This window comes from Zophobas morio, unplaced genomic scaffold (assembly GCF_036711695.1).
Source record: "Zophobas morio isolate AGI-343-1 ecotype UQ-CSIRO unplaced genomic scaffold, CSIRO_AGI_Zmor_V1 ptg000194l, whole genome shotgun sequence".
Classification (NCBI taxonomy): domain Eukaryota; kingdom Metazoa; phylum Arthropoda; class Insecta; order Coleoptera; family Tenebrionidae; genus Zophobas; species Zophobas morio.
The window spans coordinates 59,598-78,918 of NW_026972298.1; the positions used below are offsets into that span (position 1 = coordinate 59,598).

General features: G+C 31.0%; 1 protein-coding gene across 1 annotated transcript; it reads right to left on the reverse strand.

Annotated features, from left to right (window-relative positions):
* Positions 1-544: 544 nt before the first annotated feature.
* On the reverse strand, positions 545-6,233 carry LOC135145880 (speckle targeted PIP5K1A-regulated poly(A) polymerase-like). Its single transcript, XM_064078012.1, has 17 exons — positions 6,204-6,233; positions 5,694-5,756; positions 3,742-3,831; positions 3,572-3,667; positions 3,427-3,518; positions 3,254-3,331; positions 3,115-3,204; positions 2,930-3,045; positions 2,710-2,875; positions 2,532-2,651; positions 2,282-2,469; positions 1,854-1,975; positions 1,675-1,804; positions 1,360-1,610; positions 1,192-1,305; positions 780-1,138; positions 545-730 (listed from the first exon to the last, which is right to left on the reverse strand). The coding sequence occupies exons 5-17, from the start codon at positions 3,466-3,468 to the stop codon at positions 671-673; spliced, it is 1,836 nt and encodes a 611-aa protein (XP_063934082.1). The 5' UTR covers positions 3,469-3,518; positions 3,572-3,667; positions 3,742-3,831; positions 5,694-5,756; positions 6,204-6,233; the 3' UTR covers positions 545-670.
* Between the last annotated feature and the right edge of the window lie 13,088 nt (positions 6,234-19,321).

The window sequence follows — 19,321 nt, forward strand, 5'->3', positions numbered from 1 at the left end:
TAACTTTATATTAAAGATTCTACCTTTTCGGAGGGGAGCAGCGAAGAAGTTTCGTCGTTAGGTTGTCTGCCTATTGTGTGTTTTATCTATACACATTGATACTTTGGTTATCTTTATACGCTTTTAGTTGGTAAAAAAAACTTGCAGGCAAGCGCACAGTTTAAATGAATAGTTTTTATATTTAATTTAATTTTTGTGATTGGAACTGGCAACTAAGATCATTTATTGGTTGTTTTTTAAGTTTATTTCATTTTAAAAAATTTATAAACTTAAAGCTCTTTGCTTTCCGTAATTGTAGAGTTACAATCAGAACAATTCTTTGCTGCCTTATTTTTTAGAACTTTTTTTATTAAGGATCTGTATTTAACAGTGGCTATTGAAGTTTTTGCTTAAGAAGTATGTCTCTTTACTCTTTGAGAATCCCTTTTATTACACTAGTTGCAACTTATTTTCTTTAGTTCATCATTTACTTGTTCCATATTCAATAGGTATTTATATTTGTGGTGTATTTCCTGTTCTAGCTATTTTTATATAATAACGTAAATAATGTGATATATACATTTATTACTATATAGATTAGATATAGTTACTAAAAAGTTTTATTAACTCCGATTTTCTGGCGAAGACCAGCCTATGAAGGTTTTTAAAGTTTACCAAGTTACACTTATCGTCAATTTTCATTAGGGGGATTCATAGTCGATTGAACATCGGTACGGGGAACATCGAGAACCTTTCCTTCAGTAAATACAATTCTTAATAAACAAAATTTATTCGTCAACCTGATTTATATTAGCCTCGCATATAATTGCCTCCGCCAATGCTATTTTGCTGGTCATTTTACTGGTTGAAATGTTTCCAGGGGCCTTTTGAGGCCACTTCTCATTGACTTGGACCCCAGAAAAGGGGGATAGGGTCCAGTTCAGAGGCATGACGAGCCGGGGTGGCGAGCGACTGCGAATTCTATGCGGATTAATGTAACGCTCTTTGACTTGCCTGTAGCTGAACCACTCCTTATTGTACTTGCTGACATTAGTATCCACGTAACGACTAGTATTAGTAGTTTGCTTGCGGTAAGCTCTGCTGTCGGTCATTTGGGGTCGTCGAGTGCTATTCTCGCCGCGCTTAAGTTTCGTACCAGCTGTATAAAGTAAGAAGTTTTAAGGATTAATGACAATAAGTTATAAGACAAACTTTTGGATGTTTTTGGGCACCCCTTAGCCAAGTGAGTAAATGAGCCGCATTGGTAACAAGCAGGAGGTAAACGAAAACAGTCATCGGTGGAATGCATTTCGGAAAAGCACCGCTCTATGCGGGGCATTAATAATACACACCAAAAGCATTATTGCAAATCTATCTAACTGCATGCCGGTTTGATCGTGGCAGCCTCAGCCTCACTGCATAACTCCTGAAAGGAAGAAGACGCGATTATTTTCGAGGCACGTGAAAACTCATTGATTATTCTTGTTTGCCCCCGAGGGCTGAAGATAACAGAGCCCAAGTCATGTGCGAGTTCCAAGGGATCTTGGATGGAAAGGCGCCAACTTTTGATGGAGGAGTGCGGCTTGTAGTGTTTTTTAAGAAGTTCTTGATTATTCCGAATGTTTACGACGCTGCAGAACGAAGAAGTAACGAAGTAGCAGTAATCCTAACAGGCATTAGCTTCGTGGCGTATACCTCCGTTTATAGTCAAACTTAGTAGAGTAGAATATAAAGAACTGATGGAACAGAGAGCCGACGCATTCCTCATTTTTATCACGAAGAGCTCTTCTTGCTCTTTTCACACTCCTGCAAAACTGCTCCCTCCCTACAGCTTATTGATATTTGTCATCCTCAATCCTGCTATGATTCCGTACCTCCAGGAAAAATAGTCTGCAAGCAAGGAAGGACAGGGGGGCAAGTTCGTTGCAAGAAGTAAATCAGCATTATAACAAGCGCATAGGAGCTCAGTGTCCCATTGGATGCGTCGTTTATCCCTCTAGAGCATGGGAGTTTCAGAGTGTATTACTTGTGCATAATAGAAAAGTTGTGAATAACAATTATTTTTATCAGAACAACAACTCCATAGCCTCCCAGCTCACGACAAGCTATATTCAACTTTGTTGCTATAGTGACTTTGAACTCGCTGGACTTAGCTTTCTGCTTTTATATCTTATCATGTAAATTTTTCTATGATAAACTATTGCTAGTTTATACTCTTACATTGCTATGATCGAAGCTCCACAATTTTTTAAAATGTATTAAGTAATATATGTGTGATATAAACGAAGAACGCTAGTCCAACCTTTTTTTAGCCCAAAACTTGATGGCCAACGCCAAAGTCTTAAAGCGCGCGTCTATTTCCGCGTACGCCTTCAACAGTTGAGAGTTTACGAGGGCAACTTCATTGTTCACACAGACGTCACAGGACACGCGGTACTCTCTATGCCTCAGCTTGACTATGGGAACGCGCGCAGAAATAATAACTTCATCCTGTTAAGTTTTTGTAGCAAAGTAAAGCAGAGCGGACAACAACTTGCAGAGAAAAACTTCACAAGCTCAAAAGGAGAAAAGGCAGTTTCTTCCTGGAGGCGTTCGGCGATATCAGTAATAACTTTAGCCGAAAATAATTGCTCTTCTCTTTTTTTACTCCTATTATTACTAATTCCTAAACTCTACGATATAAAGGTTTGGCGTAATAAAAAATATTTAGCTGTTGACCGTATAAATTACCTTCTTTTCCGCGTTCGTCCTGTTGACAGCCTGGTCATTTTCAATTTTCTCGCTGCTTTTGCTTTCCATGTAGTCATTTAACTGTAAATAGGGATCGTCCTTGACCTTGCGATAACCTGGCGGTTCCACAAAGTTTTGAGATTTCTTATACTGTTCAAAATATTCCCTAAGTTCACAACAATATAATATAGGTAACGAAGTATATATTAATTAACAATACCGGGGAAGTGATAAGCAAAAGTCGCAGTCGGACTGAGAAAATCCGAGACCCGACACTGAAGAGCCGAACATCTTTAGTTCGGCTTTGGGATAAAGTTTTTGAAGCGCTTCAGTGAGCTACGTAATAATATTATCAACGTAAACAGATTTATATACTAATATTAATAATTTATTAAAAATCGCTACCAAAGTTTTGATTTCGTTTTTACGATTCAAATACTCCTTACTTTCAGCATGTAACGCGATGAAATTGTCCAATTCCCCAACAAGATTTTTCTTATAATATAATAAGTATAAGAAGTTTTCGACAGGCAATTTATATTACTCGAGACAACTCGGTGATTGGCCTTTTAAAGTTCTCTTTAAACTCTTGGAGTGAGTTAAAATGTCGTCTAAAGAAATTCTGTAAATTCATATAAATTGCACATAAAGTCATTCAAATAATATTTAAAAACTTTTTCTAAAAATTCTACTGTAATAAATTTATATAATACGAACCTTTAGGTTCTCTCGAATTCTTAAAACTTTTTCAGTTATCATCCTTTTTTTTTCCGAAAAAATTACGCCATCTTCACAAGAAAAATGTGTCGCTTTAATTAAGTATTTTAGTTAAACACAAACAATATCTTTTTTTAACAGAAACCATAAAAAGGCAAGATCAACTCCACAAAATTTTCAACTTTTTCTATATACTCCAAAAAAATAAAGTTACTTCCAAGAGACAAAGTAATTCCAGGAACTTTTAAATAATGTATTAAAAGTCTATGATATAAGAGTATATATGTATAATTTCTGTGAGTGTACTGGGCTTACCGATTATGCGTTGCAATTCAGTTAACCGAAGAACGAGCAGTAGTATTAACTCTGCTAGTAACTCTACAATTTCTATACTGGGCGGTGGCGCTATAAAAAAAAAGGTTTGATAACTTTATTATATATGAGATATTTATATTTACTGGTTTTTAATGATTTCTAATAAACGGCAAAAGATTTTAACTTGTATATTATTTCTAATATACAAAATTAAAAAAACTTTTAATACCAAAAAACAATAACTTTAACAAATAAAATAAGTCTAACAAAAACTTCTTGGACCTATATACTTTTCGATGCCAACTACTTCACTGAAATTTAATTATAAAAATAACATATAGCTCGTATTATTAGCAGTAGAATTTGCGTACGCCATAATAAAGATTATTTTACGGAACAGTCAAAGGATTCCCATTGAATCCCCGTTTCACGGCAACTCATTGTAATGCTTTTCTTCCTCCCTCCACGTGCCTGTATATGCTATCGCTCTCTGTTTCTGCCCTCTTTAGTCATTTTTATTTAATGTTTAATCGTTTTATCATTTTTATAATCGCTTATCTCTACCCTTTTATATTACTAACTTTTACAGGTCATTTTATAATTAAATTCTATTTATTTTAAGATGAGGCACTAGTTTAAAGTTCATGAGGTTATGTTTAAGTTATTACTAAAAACTTTTTTCAACTACCATAACAGTCTTCTGCAAAAAAGCTAGAATAAACTATTTTTATAAAAAATGGAGAAGCATCTTTATAATTAACTACTGATAAAAAGATTAATATACATTAAGATAAGTTAGGCACCTTAAAAAAGAACAAAGTATTTTTAAGTATATTTTATAATGGCGACCACGGATACTAACAATTTAATATCAGTTCCTAAGTTATGTTGAATAAATACTTAAAAGTAAAGTTAATTAAAGATAACTTTGTAGCGTTAATAAAAAACTAAAGGAGAAAAGCGCACTTTCTAATAGTGGACAAAGGGGTAAAGCTGTAAAGGAGCTCTTAAACTTCCTTCTTAGCTGCAGAGCTAAGAGTGGTATATTACGAATCATTTTTTGTTAAGTCACCGTATAAGTGGAAACTTAGATAAAATTCCAGTAGTAATCTAAGCATCTTACAAGTAGAGCTATAAGAACGGGAAAGTAGAAGCCAGTCCCTCTCCCCCGATGCAAATCCCTTTTACCAAAATTTAATTTATTAAATATATTAACTATCCAACTCTTAACTGTTACTTTAAGACTTTTTAGTAAACGATACTGCTCTAAATGGCATCTCTAATTACGTAAAGAAACCGCAGTGCTGCAGATTAAATTTAAACTGAAATCTCAGTAAAAATTAAAAGCTATTTCGACCATCAGTTGCTCAATAATAAATAACAAACGGGAAGCAACTCGATATTTCAGTAGAGCTGTAACCCTTCTAAGGACTTGCGAGTATAGCCGAGTAATGTTGCAATTTCCTAACGGTCCTAACTGTTGATAAGAAAGACGCGCTAAATAATACTGTTTGTAATTCCAGTATTTTAAACAAAATATTTCAGAGAGTTGAATACAACAATAAAAAGTCCCTAATAAGAGCTCAGTTGCTTATATATTGTAAAAGTGTGGGCAGAGCTATAATAACAATATGTCACAACTTTTTAGTGTATTTTTTATGGTCTTTGTATGTAATAAAATGTATATATCTAAAAGAAGAAATAAAAACACAACCAAAAGAAAAAGAATTGTAATTTAAAAAGAGTACATCCAATTAAAACAGATAATAAAGCAAAAAGAAAAAAATATTGCTATAAAAATCTACACCAAAAACATAATTTTCAATATAAAACGTATAAAAACTTTCTTAATGGACTAAAATACGCACATAAAAAGTTTTCACAAGTTTTTTACTTTTAACTAAAGCTATTCAAATGGAGACAGCAAAATTCTATAAGTATTATAAACTTACCAAAGAGAGGTATAACACAGTACACTTTTTGCAATGGTGGAAAAAGTACAGAAGTGCAATCTTCTATAAATATAGATATTTAACAATAATTTAACAATAAATTTGTAAAAAAGTTAAATTTTAGATGTTTTAAAGTTTATAATATACTGAAAGAGGTAAAAACATAAATCGGCTTTATGCACTATATTTAATTGTATTTATTTAATAAATTCGTACTATTACAAAAGTTTAAACCAAAAATTATTTAAAAATTAACCATTTTTATAAAAAAAATAAAATAATAATAATTCCAAGTTAAAAATTATAAAGTAATAACTTATTTTTAAATTTTATTAAATAATCTACTTCATTCTTTAATAAATAACTTTATGTAATAGTACTTTTTTAGTCTTTAAAAAAATACTTATCAAAAATGTAGATAGCAAGAAATTTAAGGGAGAATACAATATAAAAAAAAGTAAAAAAGCATAAATTAAATTTTTTTTTTTTATGCTACGTAATAAAAAGTACCTTCTTTATGCGAAGAATAATTTTCCACATTAATCTTTTTAACCAACTGAATGCATTCCTTAATATATATTATAAAATAAATTAAACTATAATCAAAACTTGGAAAAATCACAAAAACAAGATTCACAAAGTAAACCACACAAATAAATAGCTAACGTTGTAAAGTAATTTTTCAATACCAATAAAAAATATGAGCATTAAAAGTATCAATAAATGTATTTAATATGATATAATAAAGATCTACTAATAATAATTCAAAAAAAAAAAAATTAGTAAAAACTTTAATTTCAGTTTCCCAAGATTTCTCAAAATTGTTAATTTTTTTATTCTTCTCTTCTGATAAAAAAGCATCTTGAAACTGTTGATAAGCATCCTCTATTTTTATATCAGTACTTTTTTCATACTAAAAACATAATAAAATACGTGGTACATATATATATAAATTTATACCTGGGGTAACAGTACATTTATTGTTATCCAGATTATTTGGGTTCAAAATGCAATGAGAAAGTTCTGTAGTTACAGATTCAATTGAAGATAATCCCACTTCATTATCCAAGTTTTCAGTAAAACACTCCATAGTTTTATAGTTTTAGCTAAAAAGCAACTAAAGTTATCAAAGCACAGAAACAAACAGAAATAAAGGCTTTCAAAAGTACGTGGCAGCGCTTTCTAAAGGCAAGCTTCGTCAGCGCACTTTCTAAATGCCGGCCTGCAAAAGGAATTTGGTGTGATTGGAGTATCCTTAAAACATAAATTGTGCAGTCCATCCAATAACTGTTCTCCAAATTAGCTGCTCACTAGAAAGAATAAAATACTTTACTAACATTTATTTATAAGGTAGAAGACGTAGATAAAGTTTGATTCCGAGCATGAGTAAGAGAAAACCATGTATCTGATCATTTAAGATCAGAGACCTCTACTGACTCAAAATTATTGGGGACAAAATTTTAAGTGAAAAATTGTATACCTAAATTTATTAGTCAAGAGATAAATTTGGTAAGGCAGAATAAAAAGTAAAGATGCACAGTCCGGTAGAAGTGTTCTGTTCGTAAGAAAAGTTTAAATTCAACGCTACGAAGTATAACCAGTTTAGCTAATAGCTGCATTGTGACTTAATAACAGAATTTAGAGCGACTTTAATTAGTATTAATACCGAAAAAAATAATTTGAATGATCCACGTATCACTCTAATAAGTTACTGTAAACGATACCAACCTAAGGTTCCGAACGTAAACAAGAAATCCAAGGTCTTCCACTATATATGTATTTGTTTCGTATTTATTAACTAATACCCTCATTTCATTTGTTTGTTATATTTTTTAAAACCCGAAAAGCTATTCCATAACCAGAAGAGCAGGTACGCTTCTAGGAAAGAATGCTGTTACTTTACTATAAAAGAACTGTCTCGGCGCGGTAAGGTGATAGTTTAATGTAAGGCTATGTTAAGAACCATTGTAAACTTTGATCCTTGTAAACTATTTAATAAAATAACAGCATGATAGTTACGTTTTTAAAAGCGTTTCATATACTTCGAAACCCTTAGCTTTGTTGAGAAAGAGAGTTATTTATAAGCAAAGAGAAGGCACGAAAGCTCGCTAGCCGCTCATCTAGATTTTGTAATCAGTGCGGCAGTGCAAAAGTTAGATTTAATTTTTATTCTTATTTACAATGAGAACACAGTTAGTTGTTTTAATATAGCCTAAATAAAAAGCTGAAAGGAACTGAATGGATAATTAACTTCAATGAAGATTGTACAATTTTGTATCAAGGATTGTATGGGCAATATAATATTATAAATAACAGGAGTAAGCAAAAGGAATATCTCTATTATTAAACTGTTAATAATTACAGAACGGAAGAAGATAGCACTTGTGTGTAAGTACTTTTAAACTCTAGTTTATCCTCATGTAAAAATAATTTTTCGTACATGTCGCGAGGGACAAAGGGACCAAATGAGGGAAGACTAAAATTTATCCATATCTTTATTGTGTACTTTATTAGCATATACTAGGGTCAGCTCTATGAAGGACTTAAACCACGTATTTATTAATATTTTTGAAGAGTCAAGAATATAAAGTGATGCATTCATCAGTGGCAAAAAGGAATTAAATTCTGGCAGGATCAAGTAAGAGTTTACGCCCCTAATTCCCATCCCAGTTTTCTAAGTTGTTATTACCGGTAAAGAATTCGTGTTGCAAATATTATAAGCGATTCAAAAGCTTGAAACGCCACAGTTCCATTTTGCATAAATTTTAATTATATGAAAAACATCCTAGCGGGAGCCATTAAAATTTTTTATAAACTTATATAATGAGGGGCGAGAACGCTAATAAATATGGCTTCACATCTTTTCGAAGTTATGTACTGAATTTTAAACCGCGACCAGATGTAAGTAATTAAACTATGAGACTATAAAAGGTGGATATTAAAAACGATGCGAGCTGAACAGTAAATTCAACATTACATTTATTCCGGCTAAAGCTTCATAGTACAGTTTTTGACCTTAAACGCAATCAAAGCTTACATCTCTTGGCGCTATCTGTCTATACAGTGTATGAATATTAGATACTTACGCGGGTTCCTTAAAAGCAATCACACTTTATTATCAAAGTAGTCTTACAGGCCAAGTTAAGAGCGGCGAAGGTTCTCGAGGTTGGCTGCCAACGTTTAAATACTTTAAATATGCAAACTAGATTTTTACTATAAATTTACAGCACATGCTAAGTTTATTTACAAGACTTAGATAAACAACTTAAAATGAAACTTAGTTAAAATTGTTCCGAAATGATACTTAAAAACCTTTAAATTGGGCGTGTATTGAGTTATTTTAAATAATGATTGTTTACAAAAACCGTTACTAAAGTTTGATCAATTTTTTAAAAAAAATAGAGACGGAAAGAGCTTGTTGTCAGAGCAGTGGATTCTTTAATAATTTTTTTAATTGTTGGAATTTAGGAAATTCACAACTAACTGGCCGTCAATAATTTCAGTAAAAGGCTAAATAACAGGACAAAAGGAAACTCGCTGCTTATCATTTATTTATATAATTTAAGCAAAAGCTCAGTAAAAACAAATGCAGACTGCTTAATTGTAAAATCTTCGAGTAGTGCACACATGAACAAACTAGCCAGCTCGGTGTGGTTGTGGTTTGATTTTACCTATAAGCGTCATTAGACTATGTCCAATCAACAAATATAGATTATATAACCGTCACTTTTATATACTTTTTTTTAAGTCGTTAGCTTTGCGAGAGGCAATTTTGAAACATCAATACCCCAAAAAATTAAATATAAACATGTAATCAACAAATAAAGCAGATGTAAAGTAGCATAAGTAGATTCGTGTCAAGCCATTTAATGTCATAAGTTTATATCCTTAACAGATAACTTGTTTAATTCACGGATGGATTGCTTTGTAGAGTGTTATCTGCACAGTCCTCTCTTAGTTTCTTGAGCTGGAAGTTAAATAATCTATATATTCCTAAATGCTCGCAGTACACTTCGCTTATCGGATCAACGCTAAATCTACTTTGAAGAGCAAGACGTGAACAGCAAGGGAATCCCGCATCAAGGTTTACCTCTCTATTGAATAACCGTCGACGAAGATGTAAGCATGAATATAAATATTATTATATAGACTTGGTGTACAGGCTACTAAAGTTAAAAGTATCGTCAAACGCGTCGGGAGCGATAAAGGTTAAAGGGTTCTTTCTGAGGTCCCTATAGTTATAATATTGGAAAAAATAATAATAGTTCCTAATATTATTTTTCTTACAAGTGTGTTAAAGAGGGAAGATTCTTGAAGGTGTTAGAAGCGATCGATGTTAACTTGTTACTATAAAATGTTCTATATAGTACGAAAATATAATTTTAGTTATACTAAAAATGTTTAAAATTTTCTAAGCAGCAATAATAACTTACAGTTTTTGTAAATTAGTTAAGCCCTGAAGCGCCTCTTTATCAATAGAATTAATTTTACAGCTGCCGAAAGTTCTGTAGTGACAAATATTTTTTTTAATTTTCATGAGATAATGGTATTCAAAAAATGAGTAATAATCGATTTATATCATTTACGTACAGTGTGGTCAAGGATGGCAGTTTATCAAATAGATTTGAGCCAAGAACGGTAATTGGATTACTCGTGAGATATCTGTATAAAAACTGCTCAAAACCCAAAACATTATGATGAAAAATTATCATTTTATTATAATTTACTAATAATATAGATATTGCGAGGATATTTACAAAGTTTTTAAGCTTATCAGGCCTTCGAACATGTCCTTATTAAGAGTAGTCATCGCATTTTTGAATAAAGTCCTTTAAAATAAAGAACGATATACTCTAGTGTTTGTAATAGGATAGTTTACAATAAGAATTTTAATACTTACAAGTATTCCAGGGAAGATAGACTCTTAAAAGTATTAAAATCAATAGAATGTAACCCATTAGAAGATAAATATCTGCAAAAAAAAAGCATTTAGACTGAGTTAATGCCCAAACATCTTTTAAGCTTTTTTAAAAATGTCCTAAAACTTACAAATTTTTCAAGTTGGGCAATTTACTAAAAGTTTCCTCGTGGACTGCAGTGATTTTATTAAAGTCTAAAACTCTAAAAACCAGGTAATTATAATAACTCTATATCATCTCTTATAAAATATTAAATGACGCACAAAGAGGTTAATGAAGAAAGTTCGCTAAAAGAATTGGCAGCTATCGACGTTATTTGATTATCCCAGAAAGACCTTGAAAAATAGCATATAAACACGGAGCTGTTTCAGAAAGCTTAATACAAGGGGAAAAAGCATACAACTCCTCTAAATCAGCTAAACCTTCTAACATTTTCCCGTGAATACAAGGAACCTGATTCATCCCGATATTTCTTTATTCAATAAAGTTTATTAGCATGTAAACAGGGATAGACTATAGAGAATATAAACAACTACTGAAATTCTTTTAAAGGCCTGCTACTGCACAGAAGTATAAATGAAACAGTAAGACTTACAGTTTTTTTAAATTTTTAAGGGTCTTAAAGGAACCAATGCTCATGGTGGCTATATGATTATCTTCTAAAATCCTATGATTAGTAATACGTAAGACGTTCATAAAAATATTATATGTAAAGATCAAACCCTTGAAAGTGCATTGTATTTATATACAAATTATAAGAAACACATACAACTCCTCCAAACTTGTTAACCCTTCAAACAGCCCTCCATGAATGAAGGTCAGCTGGTTTCTTCCTATGTTTCTACAAGTTTATATAAGATAAACTACGTTGTAAAGCTTAATACTAATCAAATGTTGGTACAGAAAGTCAAGGGCTTTTTCAAAGATAGTACAAAAAACTTACAAAGTTGTTAATTTTCCAAGACCGTTAAAAGACCCTGTTTTGATGGCGGTAATGGAATTATTTTTTAAGTTTCTATTTGGTTATTGTAATAAGTAAACTCTTATTACTAATAAAAAAGGGATTTTAAAAAAGTCTAAGTCACTTTAGTGACTCTATACACCAAAAACTGTTAATCATTTTACCAAAAGAAATATTACATATAGACTATGCTTTATATTTAGTTAGTAAAACTTACAAGGTATGTAAATTTCCAAGGTTTACAAAAGAATCCTTCTCTAATACAGCGATGTGGTTATTTTCTAAAGTTCTAATATGAAAAACAGCTAAAGTTAATCATTAGATTGTAAATATTGGATATCAATCCTTTAAAGTTACGCAAAGTATAATCGGTCAATATAATTCAGTTGACTCAAATAAATAATATTGTTGACTATTCTAAATTATAAAACTTTGAAATATCAACAGAGAACACATCCACTTTGGGGAACATCAAGTCTAAATCTTTTTAAAATATTAAAATCTCTTGAATATAGCATTGTTAACGTTCCTTCAGAATAACAATAATATATAGAATCCTTTTACGGAATAAACTTTTTTTTTTGCTTGCACCATGATATGTAACAAATTGATTTATCTGCTTATAGTTCTTTAGATATGACGCAGTATAGTTAACTTTTTATATATTTAAAACTGTCGTGTCAGGGCTACAAATTGACTTACAGATATGTTACGCTGGAGAGACCGTGAAAATCAGAAGCAGCAATATTTGTAACTGAACAATTTACGTCCCTTACAACGTATGGTAAAAAAGAAAATTTAAGATGGTCGCTATTATTAGTTATATTTTACAATGGGATTTGTTAAATTGACTTACAATTCAAAGCAACTTTGAGCTCTGCACGATTCCAGCTCCTGTTGGTAATTGCAATCTTGTAAAGATGTTAGCGCAAAACATGATAAAATTGAAAAAAATTTTAAGGCGGACATATTGAAGAATTTAAATGGCAAGCAAACCAAAGAGTCAAACTTAAACAAACTGCAACGTATTTTGGCCTTTTATATACCTTTAATAGCGTCAACTACAAAGTACGATATAACAACTATTTTTAACAAATATTTTTGATTATATATGTGGTAATTTGTCAAAACCGCTGTATCTTAGTCTTACGCTTTTCTACATAAGGGCATTAAGGATTAAAAGAATGCTTAAAGCTGAGATCGATTACCTTTATATGTTTCCAATAGGTATTTCGGTAATTAAAAAATTGCCTGCTATAGTGTTAAGTTTCTCGCCTCTCCAAAAAGTGAGCGCCCACCTTAAAGGAGTAGGAAATCACTATTAAGGTATCTAGTCCTAACACACCCCCTTACTTTATTACATGATTAACATTTACTTTCATTTCTTTAAATACAGTTGGTTATATCCTACCTCCTTAGGGGGGCGTCCACTTTTTGGTGTAGTGAAAATTCCAACATAGATAAAAAAAATAATAGTTATAAAAACTGTTTTCTACTTACGCATAATGAATTAGGTGACATGTAAAAAAAACTGTATTTGGTAAAAATATAATGCTATCACAGTACGTCCTTTAAAAATTTATTTAATGGTCTTAAGCTAAAAAAAACTTCATTGCAACTTTAAAAGAGGATGAGGAAAAGGGCCTTACCAAAGAAAAAATAAGTTAAGTTGTTAAAATTGTCTTACTAGTTTACAGTTATGGCGTTGGTGAGAAAATGCAGTCAAAGAATTAAATATTTTTATAACCGCCATGGGTAGATTGCATTTTTATCTAATGAACACTATTTTTAACCGAGTAAATCTAAAAAAAAGTTCAGTTATGTTGAGAAAAAGTTATAAAAGTTTTTAAAAAATAAAAAGAACAGTTATAGTCAATAACTTAAAAAAAAGGGGTGTGATAGAAAATATATTAAAGTAAGAAGATGGAGGAGACTCGAGAATCCCATTGGAATGCAAATTTTTTTTAATATTTCTTATTTTGGAGATTCTCCGTTAAGTTAGTACTAAAATTGGTAAGCGTTGAAAAAGAAAAAAATCTATTATGTAATTAATTCAAAAAACATTCCAATGTAAATTACTGTAACCAAACTTAAAAAGTAGAATAGTTTACTAGCTTATAATTATAGCGTTGTTGTGAAAAAGAAGTTACAAATTCAAGTAATTTTTTTGGCCATCAAGCGTAGATAGCGTTTTTTAACTTGAAAATACCATTTTAACTGTCTAACACTACAAAAAAAAGTTCAATAATTGTTAAGAAAAAGTTATAAATTTTTAAAACTGAAGCAAGAAGTTAAAAAAGTTTATTAATACTAATAGGGTTTGGTAGAAAAAAAAATTCTGTAAAGTTAAGGAGATGGAGGAGAGACAGGGACCCATCGGAATGCAATTTTTTTTAATTTTTTTTTTTAGTTCTCCATTTCGCTAGTATCACAATTGATAGGTGCCGAAAAATAAAAGAAATAAATATTGTTTTATTGATACTAAAAATGTTCCTATTAAAATTATTAAAAGCTTACTTGTAAAGGGTTGGTAATCATAATGTACCGCTAAACACTTGCAACGTAGAATTTGTTTAAGGATTTATCAATAACCAATCGCAAGGACCCAAATTGCGAACAAATCATGTTTAAAAGAATGGCATACAATCGCAATTAGTCTTAAAATAACTAATGCACTGAAGGAATATATATATGTAAGTAAACACAATAAGTACTATGTATCAGAAAAGTCCAAGTTCTGCAGGTTAAGTTAAAGTTAAAATATTAAGTAAATTTGGTATCTACACTTGATGAAATATTTTAGGATTAAGAATACAACCGAACTAAATTGAGGCTCGTAGAATAAATGAAAGTAATGTTACTGTTGTGAACATGTTACTACCTCGAGCACCTAAATTTTCACTTACCTCCAATCAAGTCTTAGATAAAAAGCTTGCGTCTGGTGGAATGCTTTCCAAGTTTTGTTAGATTTTTTTGTAGGGAAGCGCGTCCTACGTCTAGTCTATTTTTTTTATATTATTTTCTTTACTATGATAAATTATATCTTATAGTCTTTTTATTATGATTTTACTGTTTTTGTTAAGTTAGAAACTTTGGCGCGTTCTATTATAATCATAAAACCATTACGGTTTTGAGGTTGTATTCAATGAGGCCTTGTGCGACTTCCCTCTAATAGACAGAAGAAAGAAGGCAATTGCACGAAATATATTAAAAAGCAAGCTTGACCGATGTTTATTTAATATTGTCAGAATGGTTCATATTAAAAAAATTTAAATAAAATTAAAAGGATATAGATGTGAAAGGGTAAATTACTATGATATGCCATGAGGCAAGTTACTGATATTTAAGTTACACCCAAACGAAAAAATATCTTCTTTGCAAGGTCGAGTGAATAACTAAAGTAGGAAAAATAAATATATGTATACCACTAATAGCCACATTTTGGATGAACTGAAAGTTGACAGGTTTGTAGTTTAAAAATAACCCGGTGCGTTTAGCCGAATCCTTGAAATTAACTAACGCGCTTACGAAACTAACCTCAACGTACTAAAAGAGTTTTTCTTAGACCTAAGGGAGTGATTAACAAAAGTGTTTGGCTTAGGGAAAATTAAATTATTTACAGAAAACTGCCTTTTAAAAACTGGTAAAAAAAGGGAAGTGCTTTAAATTTAGCAGAAGCAGCTATAACCGGAAAAAAACTGTTTTCATATGGATGATATTAATGAGGTAAAGTCGACCACACCGGAAAACAATGCAATGAAAGAATAGCGATGCCCATTTTAACAACAGCAACCTGGCGGCAGCCTTCAAGAGATAAAGTTTAATTTCACTGAGCAACTGTCGGCCATCATCATAATTACCAGAACTTTTTCAGGGTTTGAAGTTTTTTAAGACAATATTTTAATTGCGGTATTTAAGGTTTTAGAATAATCAGATGGCTCAATTACTTTAATTGAACCAAATAAAAACGCGGACCTGCTTAAATTAAGAGCAAAATCCTTTTTTTTAGGGCCCATGCTCCGTGGAGGTTGATAAAAGTGTTGGCCATATCGAAAGTCTTAGATTGGGTTATCCATGGTGGGCTTGTAAAAGATGGTGAGCTCTTTTTATACAACTTGTAATTTACATATATTAAGTTTTCTTACAGATCTTCGAAGGAGTTATTCTTTAACCTGTACTTAAATTTTTTTAATTTACGCTAAATCTGCTGAGCCCCTTAAAATTTTTTTTAAAAGTAATATCTAGTATTTGGTTAACCAAAAATCGATGATTTTTATTCTTTTTGTAAACTTTTGAAAAAGTATAATAAGTTTTAGGTTAATGTAAATATCTAAACTTAATATTTTACCCTGTTAAAGGGCCTTTCTTTGCGTATTCTTAATGCCTATTAGTTGAAAATATATTAGAGTCTCATAAAATAATTCAACATCAATATATATACTAAACTATAAACATCCAAACTTTCTGAGTAAAATATATGCTGCTCCAAGAAACTTCGGTTTTTTTTTTACTTGTTAAAGTATAGAGGAAGATATATAATATAAAATACGCAAAAGAACACAAATAAGGTAAAAAACAAAGAAAAAGAGAAAAAAGTTTATTTATTCGTGAGGTCAGTATTTACATTACACAGTTTCAATAAGATTATCCAGCATTCGTTAAATTATTATACATCAAATCAACATGAAAAATGTCCCTTATAGTAACGTGGGTGGTTTGCAATAAAAATTGTCGGAATCTATTCTCACGTACTCTGGGTAGCTCAAGATAAATAAACCTAGCTAATTCTTATAGATCATATATTAAAACTCTTTTTTTTAAAACAACCTTGGTTTATTTAGAGTAGTGACCACCTAATGACTATTTATCCCCTGAGCTTAGTAATTTTTTGGCTAAATTAAAAAAAAATTGTTATTAGGGTTATAAGCTTACACTAGTCTTTCAAGTTTTGTATGTTATAAGCAGTAGTTATATCGGCTAAAGGTATAGGCATCTGTTTATAATTTGCGATGTGGAATAAGAAACGTAGAGACTATAAATAACACTGGAGAATAAATTTTTTTATGGTCAGTACAAGCTATTTGTTGATACCCTCCGCTATTAACCTTGCCTTGTATTGGTTGTTACTTTCCTTACTTGTCGGAAAAATATTTTATTGAAGAAGTCCGTTTACAATAATGATTATAAATCAAGTGTGCTTAAGTAATAAAGTTCATTGGTGGCGGCACCCGATGTAACCCAGGTTGAAGATTATAACGTTCTATGAAGAAAAAAACGCAAAACTAACCAACATTAGCATAATAAAAGCTCAGAAACCTAATAATAATAATAATAAATAAGGCAAATTGGAGACTATAATATAAAGAGCACAATTATTAGTAAAACTGAATTATAAGAAATAAAGAACAGCTAAAAATTGAAGCAGGACAGTCAAGAACAAAAGTAAGACGACGCTTAATTATAAATAATATAATAAAACAAACTTTTCTTATAAACCCATCCTGGAGACGTAAATCCATGTGCCTGCTAAATCAATACTTTATATCACCATTGTATGTTTTTGTTTAAGCTTTTAAACTTTTTACTTCATCCCAAGTAAATAGGTTATCGCTGAGTGACAGTTATCCCCTTTAGTTTTTTTTAATATAATCTGTTCTCATCAGAGAACTTAATTTTTTTTCTTTTATTAGTGTCAGATAAACCTATACCTAGTATCTGTTCAGGAGGCAATTTTATAAGATTAAAATCTGAGAAGTTTAAAAAAAATTCCCCGCAGAAAAATTGTTGCAGTAAAGTGCTTTTAGCTTATGCTTACTATGGCTTCGTCTTCATACGCGAAACCATATTATAACTATAACAAGGAGCTGCCTTCTTCCCGTTAAAGCATATTTAAAAAAACTTATTTTCTTGATACCCAAAAACTTTTTTTTACTTCGTTAAGAGTTGCAAGTTTACTAGGTTAACCCAGAACACGTATTGTTAATGCATTGAGTATTCTTTATTTAAAAGAAAAAGAATAACAGAAACCAAGTAGAACTAAACAAACTTGTTAGTTGCTTCTAGTGCTTTTATAAACTTCTACTTAACTTGGCTCTATGAATTTTTAAAAGTGATGTTCACATCTTTAAATAAAAACATTTTCTTTAATAGAAAAATGTTTACTTTTGTAATAACTGATCCATAATGTTGGTATATAAACCAACAACAGCTGTTATTGCATTAAAAAAACAGCTTAAAAGAAAGAAGTCTGTATGTCTCTGAAATTACATTAGCTTTTACAGTTGGACCAAAAGTAGAGTTCTCTTCATAAACCAAGAATTGGGAATAGAAGTTTGCCAACATAAATTTATACTTCTTTTCCTTCCAAATATTGTGCCTTATTTAACTCGCTAAAAGTTTGTTGGCTTTCTATATTGTTATTATTGTAACAGTAAACAATAATTTTTTATGTGGAAACGACGGGCATAACACTACTACGTAAACTCGTGAAGCATAACAATGGCATGACCAAAGGGAAGATGAACTCGAGACTCTTTACCAGACCTAATTAAGTTAAACATTACATAATTGAAAAAACTGTATTTAAATATGCGGAGTCTGTATAAATTAGAATCTACTCGTGGCATTTTGCAGCGAAAGTTGCCTTCCAGTTTTTTAAAAAAACTTCATAGTGCACATTAAAGGAGCATCCCAGCTTTGTATCTAAGCAGCTCAGCATTTAAACTTCAAAGTTTATGCCGTCTTCTCATCGGTTTAAAAGCTTAAATTTTTTTAATTTTACTTTGATTGAAGTTAAATAGTTACCCAAAAAAGAATACGGAAAATAATAATAATTATGATAATAACTAATTAGTTTTAAAAAAAAAGTTTGGCTAAAATCTTTATTAACTTAAGATTGCGTTATTAGTTTTATCAAGTTAAATTTAAGTATTTTCATGCAATAAAATAACAATGTAATGCAATACATCGACTCCAGACAGGAGCGTTCCACAATTTGGTGTTTAAAAGGCGGGCTTTTATTCGCCTTAAAAAACTCTTTTTTTAAAACTTTAAGTTTCTGAAGGCATTCAAATTGTTACTTTTTTTCCGCCGGGAAGGAGGGGGGGTTAAAACCCTGCTGGCTGCATACAGTCCAGTTGACCCTTCACGGTAGAGTTACCTTTTCTAAGTCGTTAAAAAAACTTGCTGTGGACAGGTTATCCTCAAATAGTTTGTCCCAATGGACCGCCTTACCTGTTCGTTGGGGGTGCACTAACAGTACAGTCCCAGATGTGTTTGATGTTTAAAACAGTTATTTAATTAGAGAAAAGTGAGGTAATAATCTTCGTGTTAAAGTCCTTTGATTACTAATAATACTAGACTGAAAAACTGCGTAATAAAAAGAGCGAGATAGACGCCAGAAAAATAATATATTTTAATAAGACAAGGCATACAAACTTTGATAATTATAATACTGGGATATTTATAATTGTGTTAGTAACGGTTTAACAACTTATCTGTTAAGGGACCCTTATGCAAACTTACACTGCAAGACAAAAGAAATAACAAAGTAAAGCCTCAGGTAACGGTATACATCTCCAAAAACCGAATTAAATTTGTTATAAGAAGCTTAAACTATACATACACCAAGATTATGGTTAATTATATTTTTAAAGTTATACTCTTCCTGTAAACCTTTAAGTTAAACCACCTCTATATAGTTGATAACATTAGGACTTTTATTCTCTTAAACTGAGATACTCCAAGGC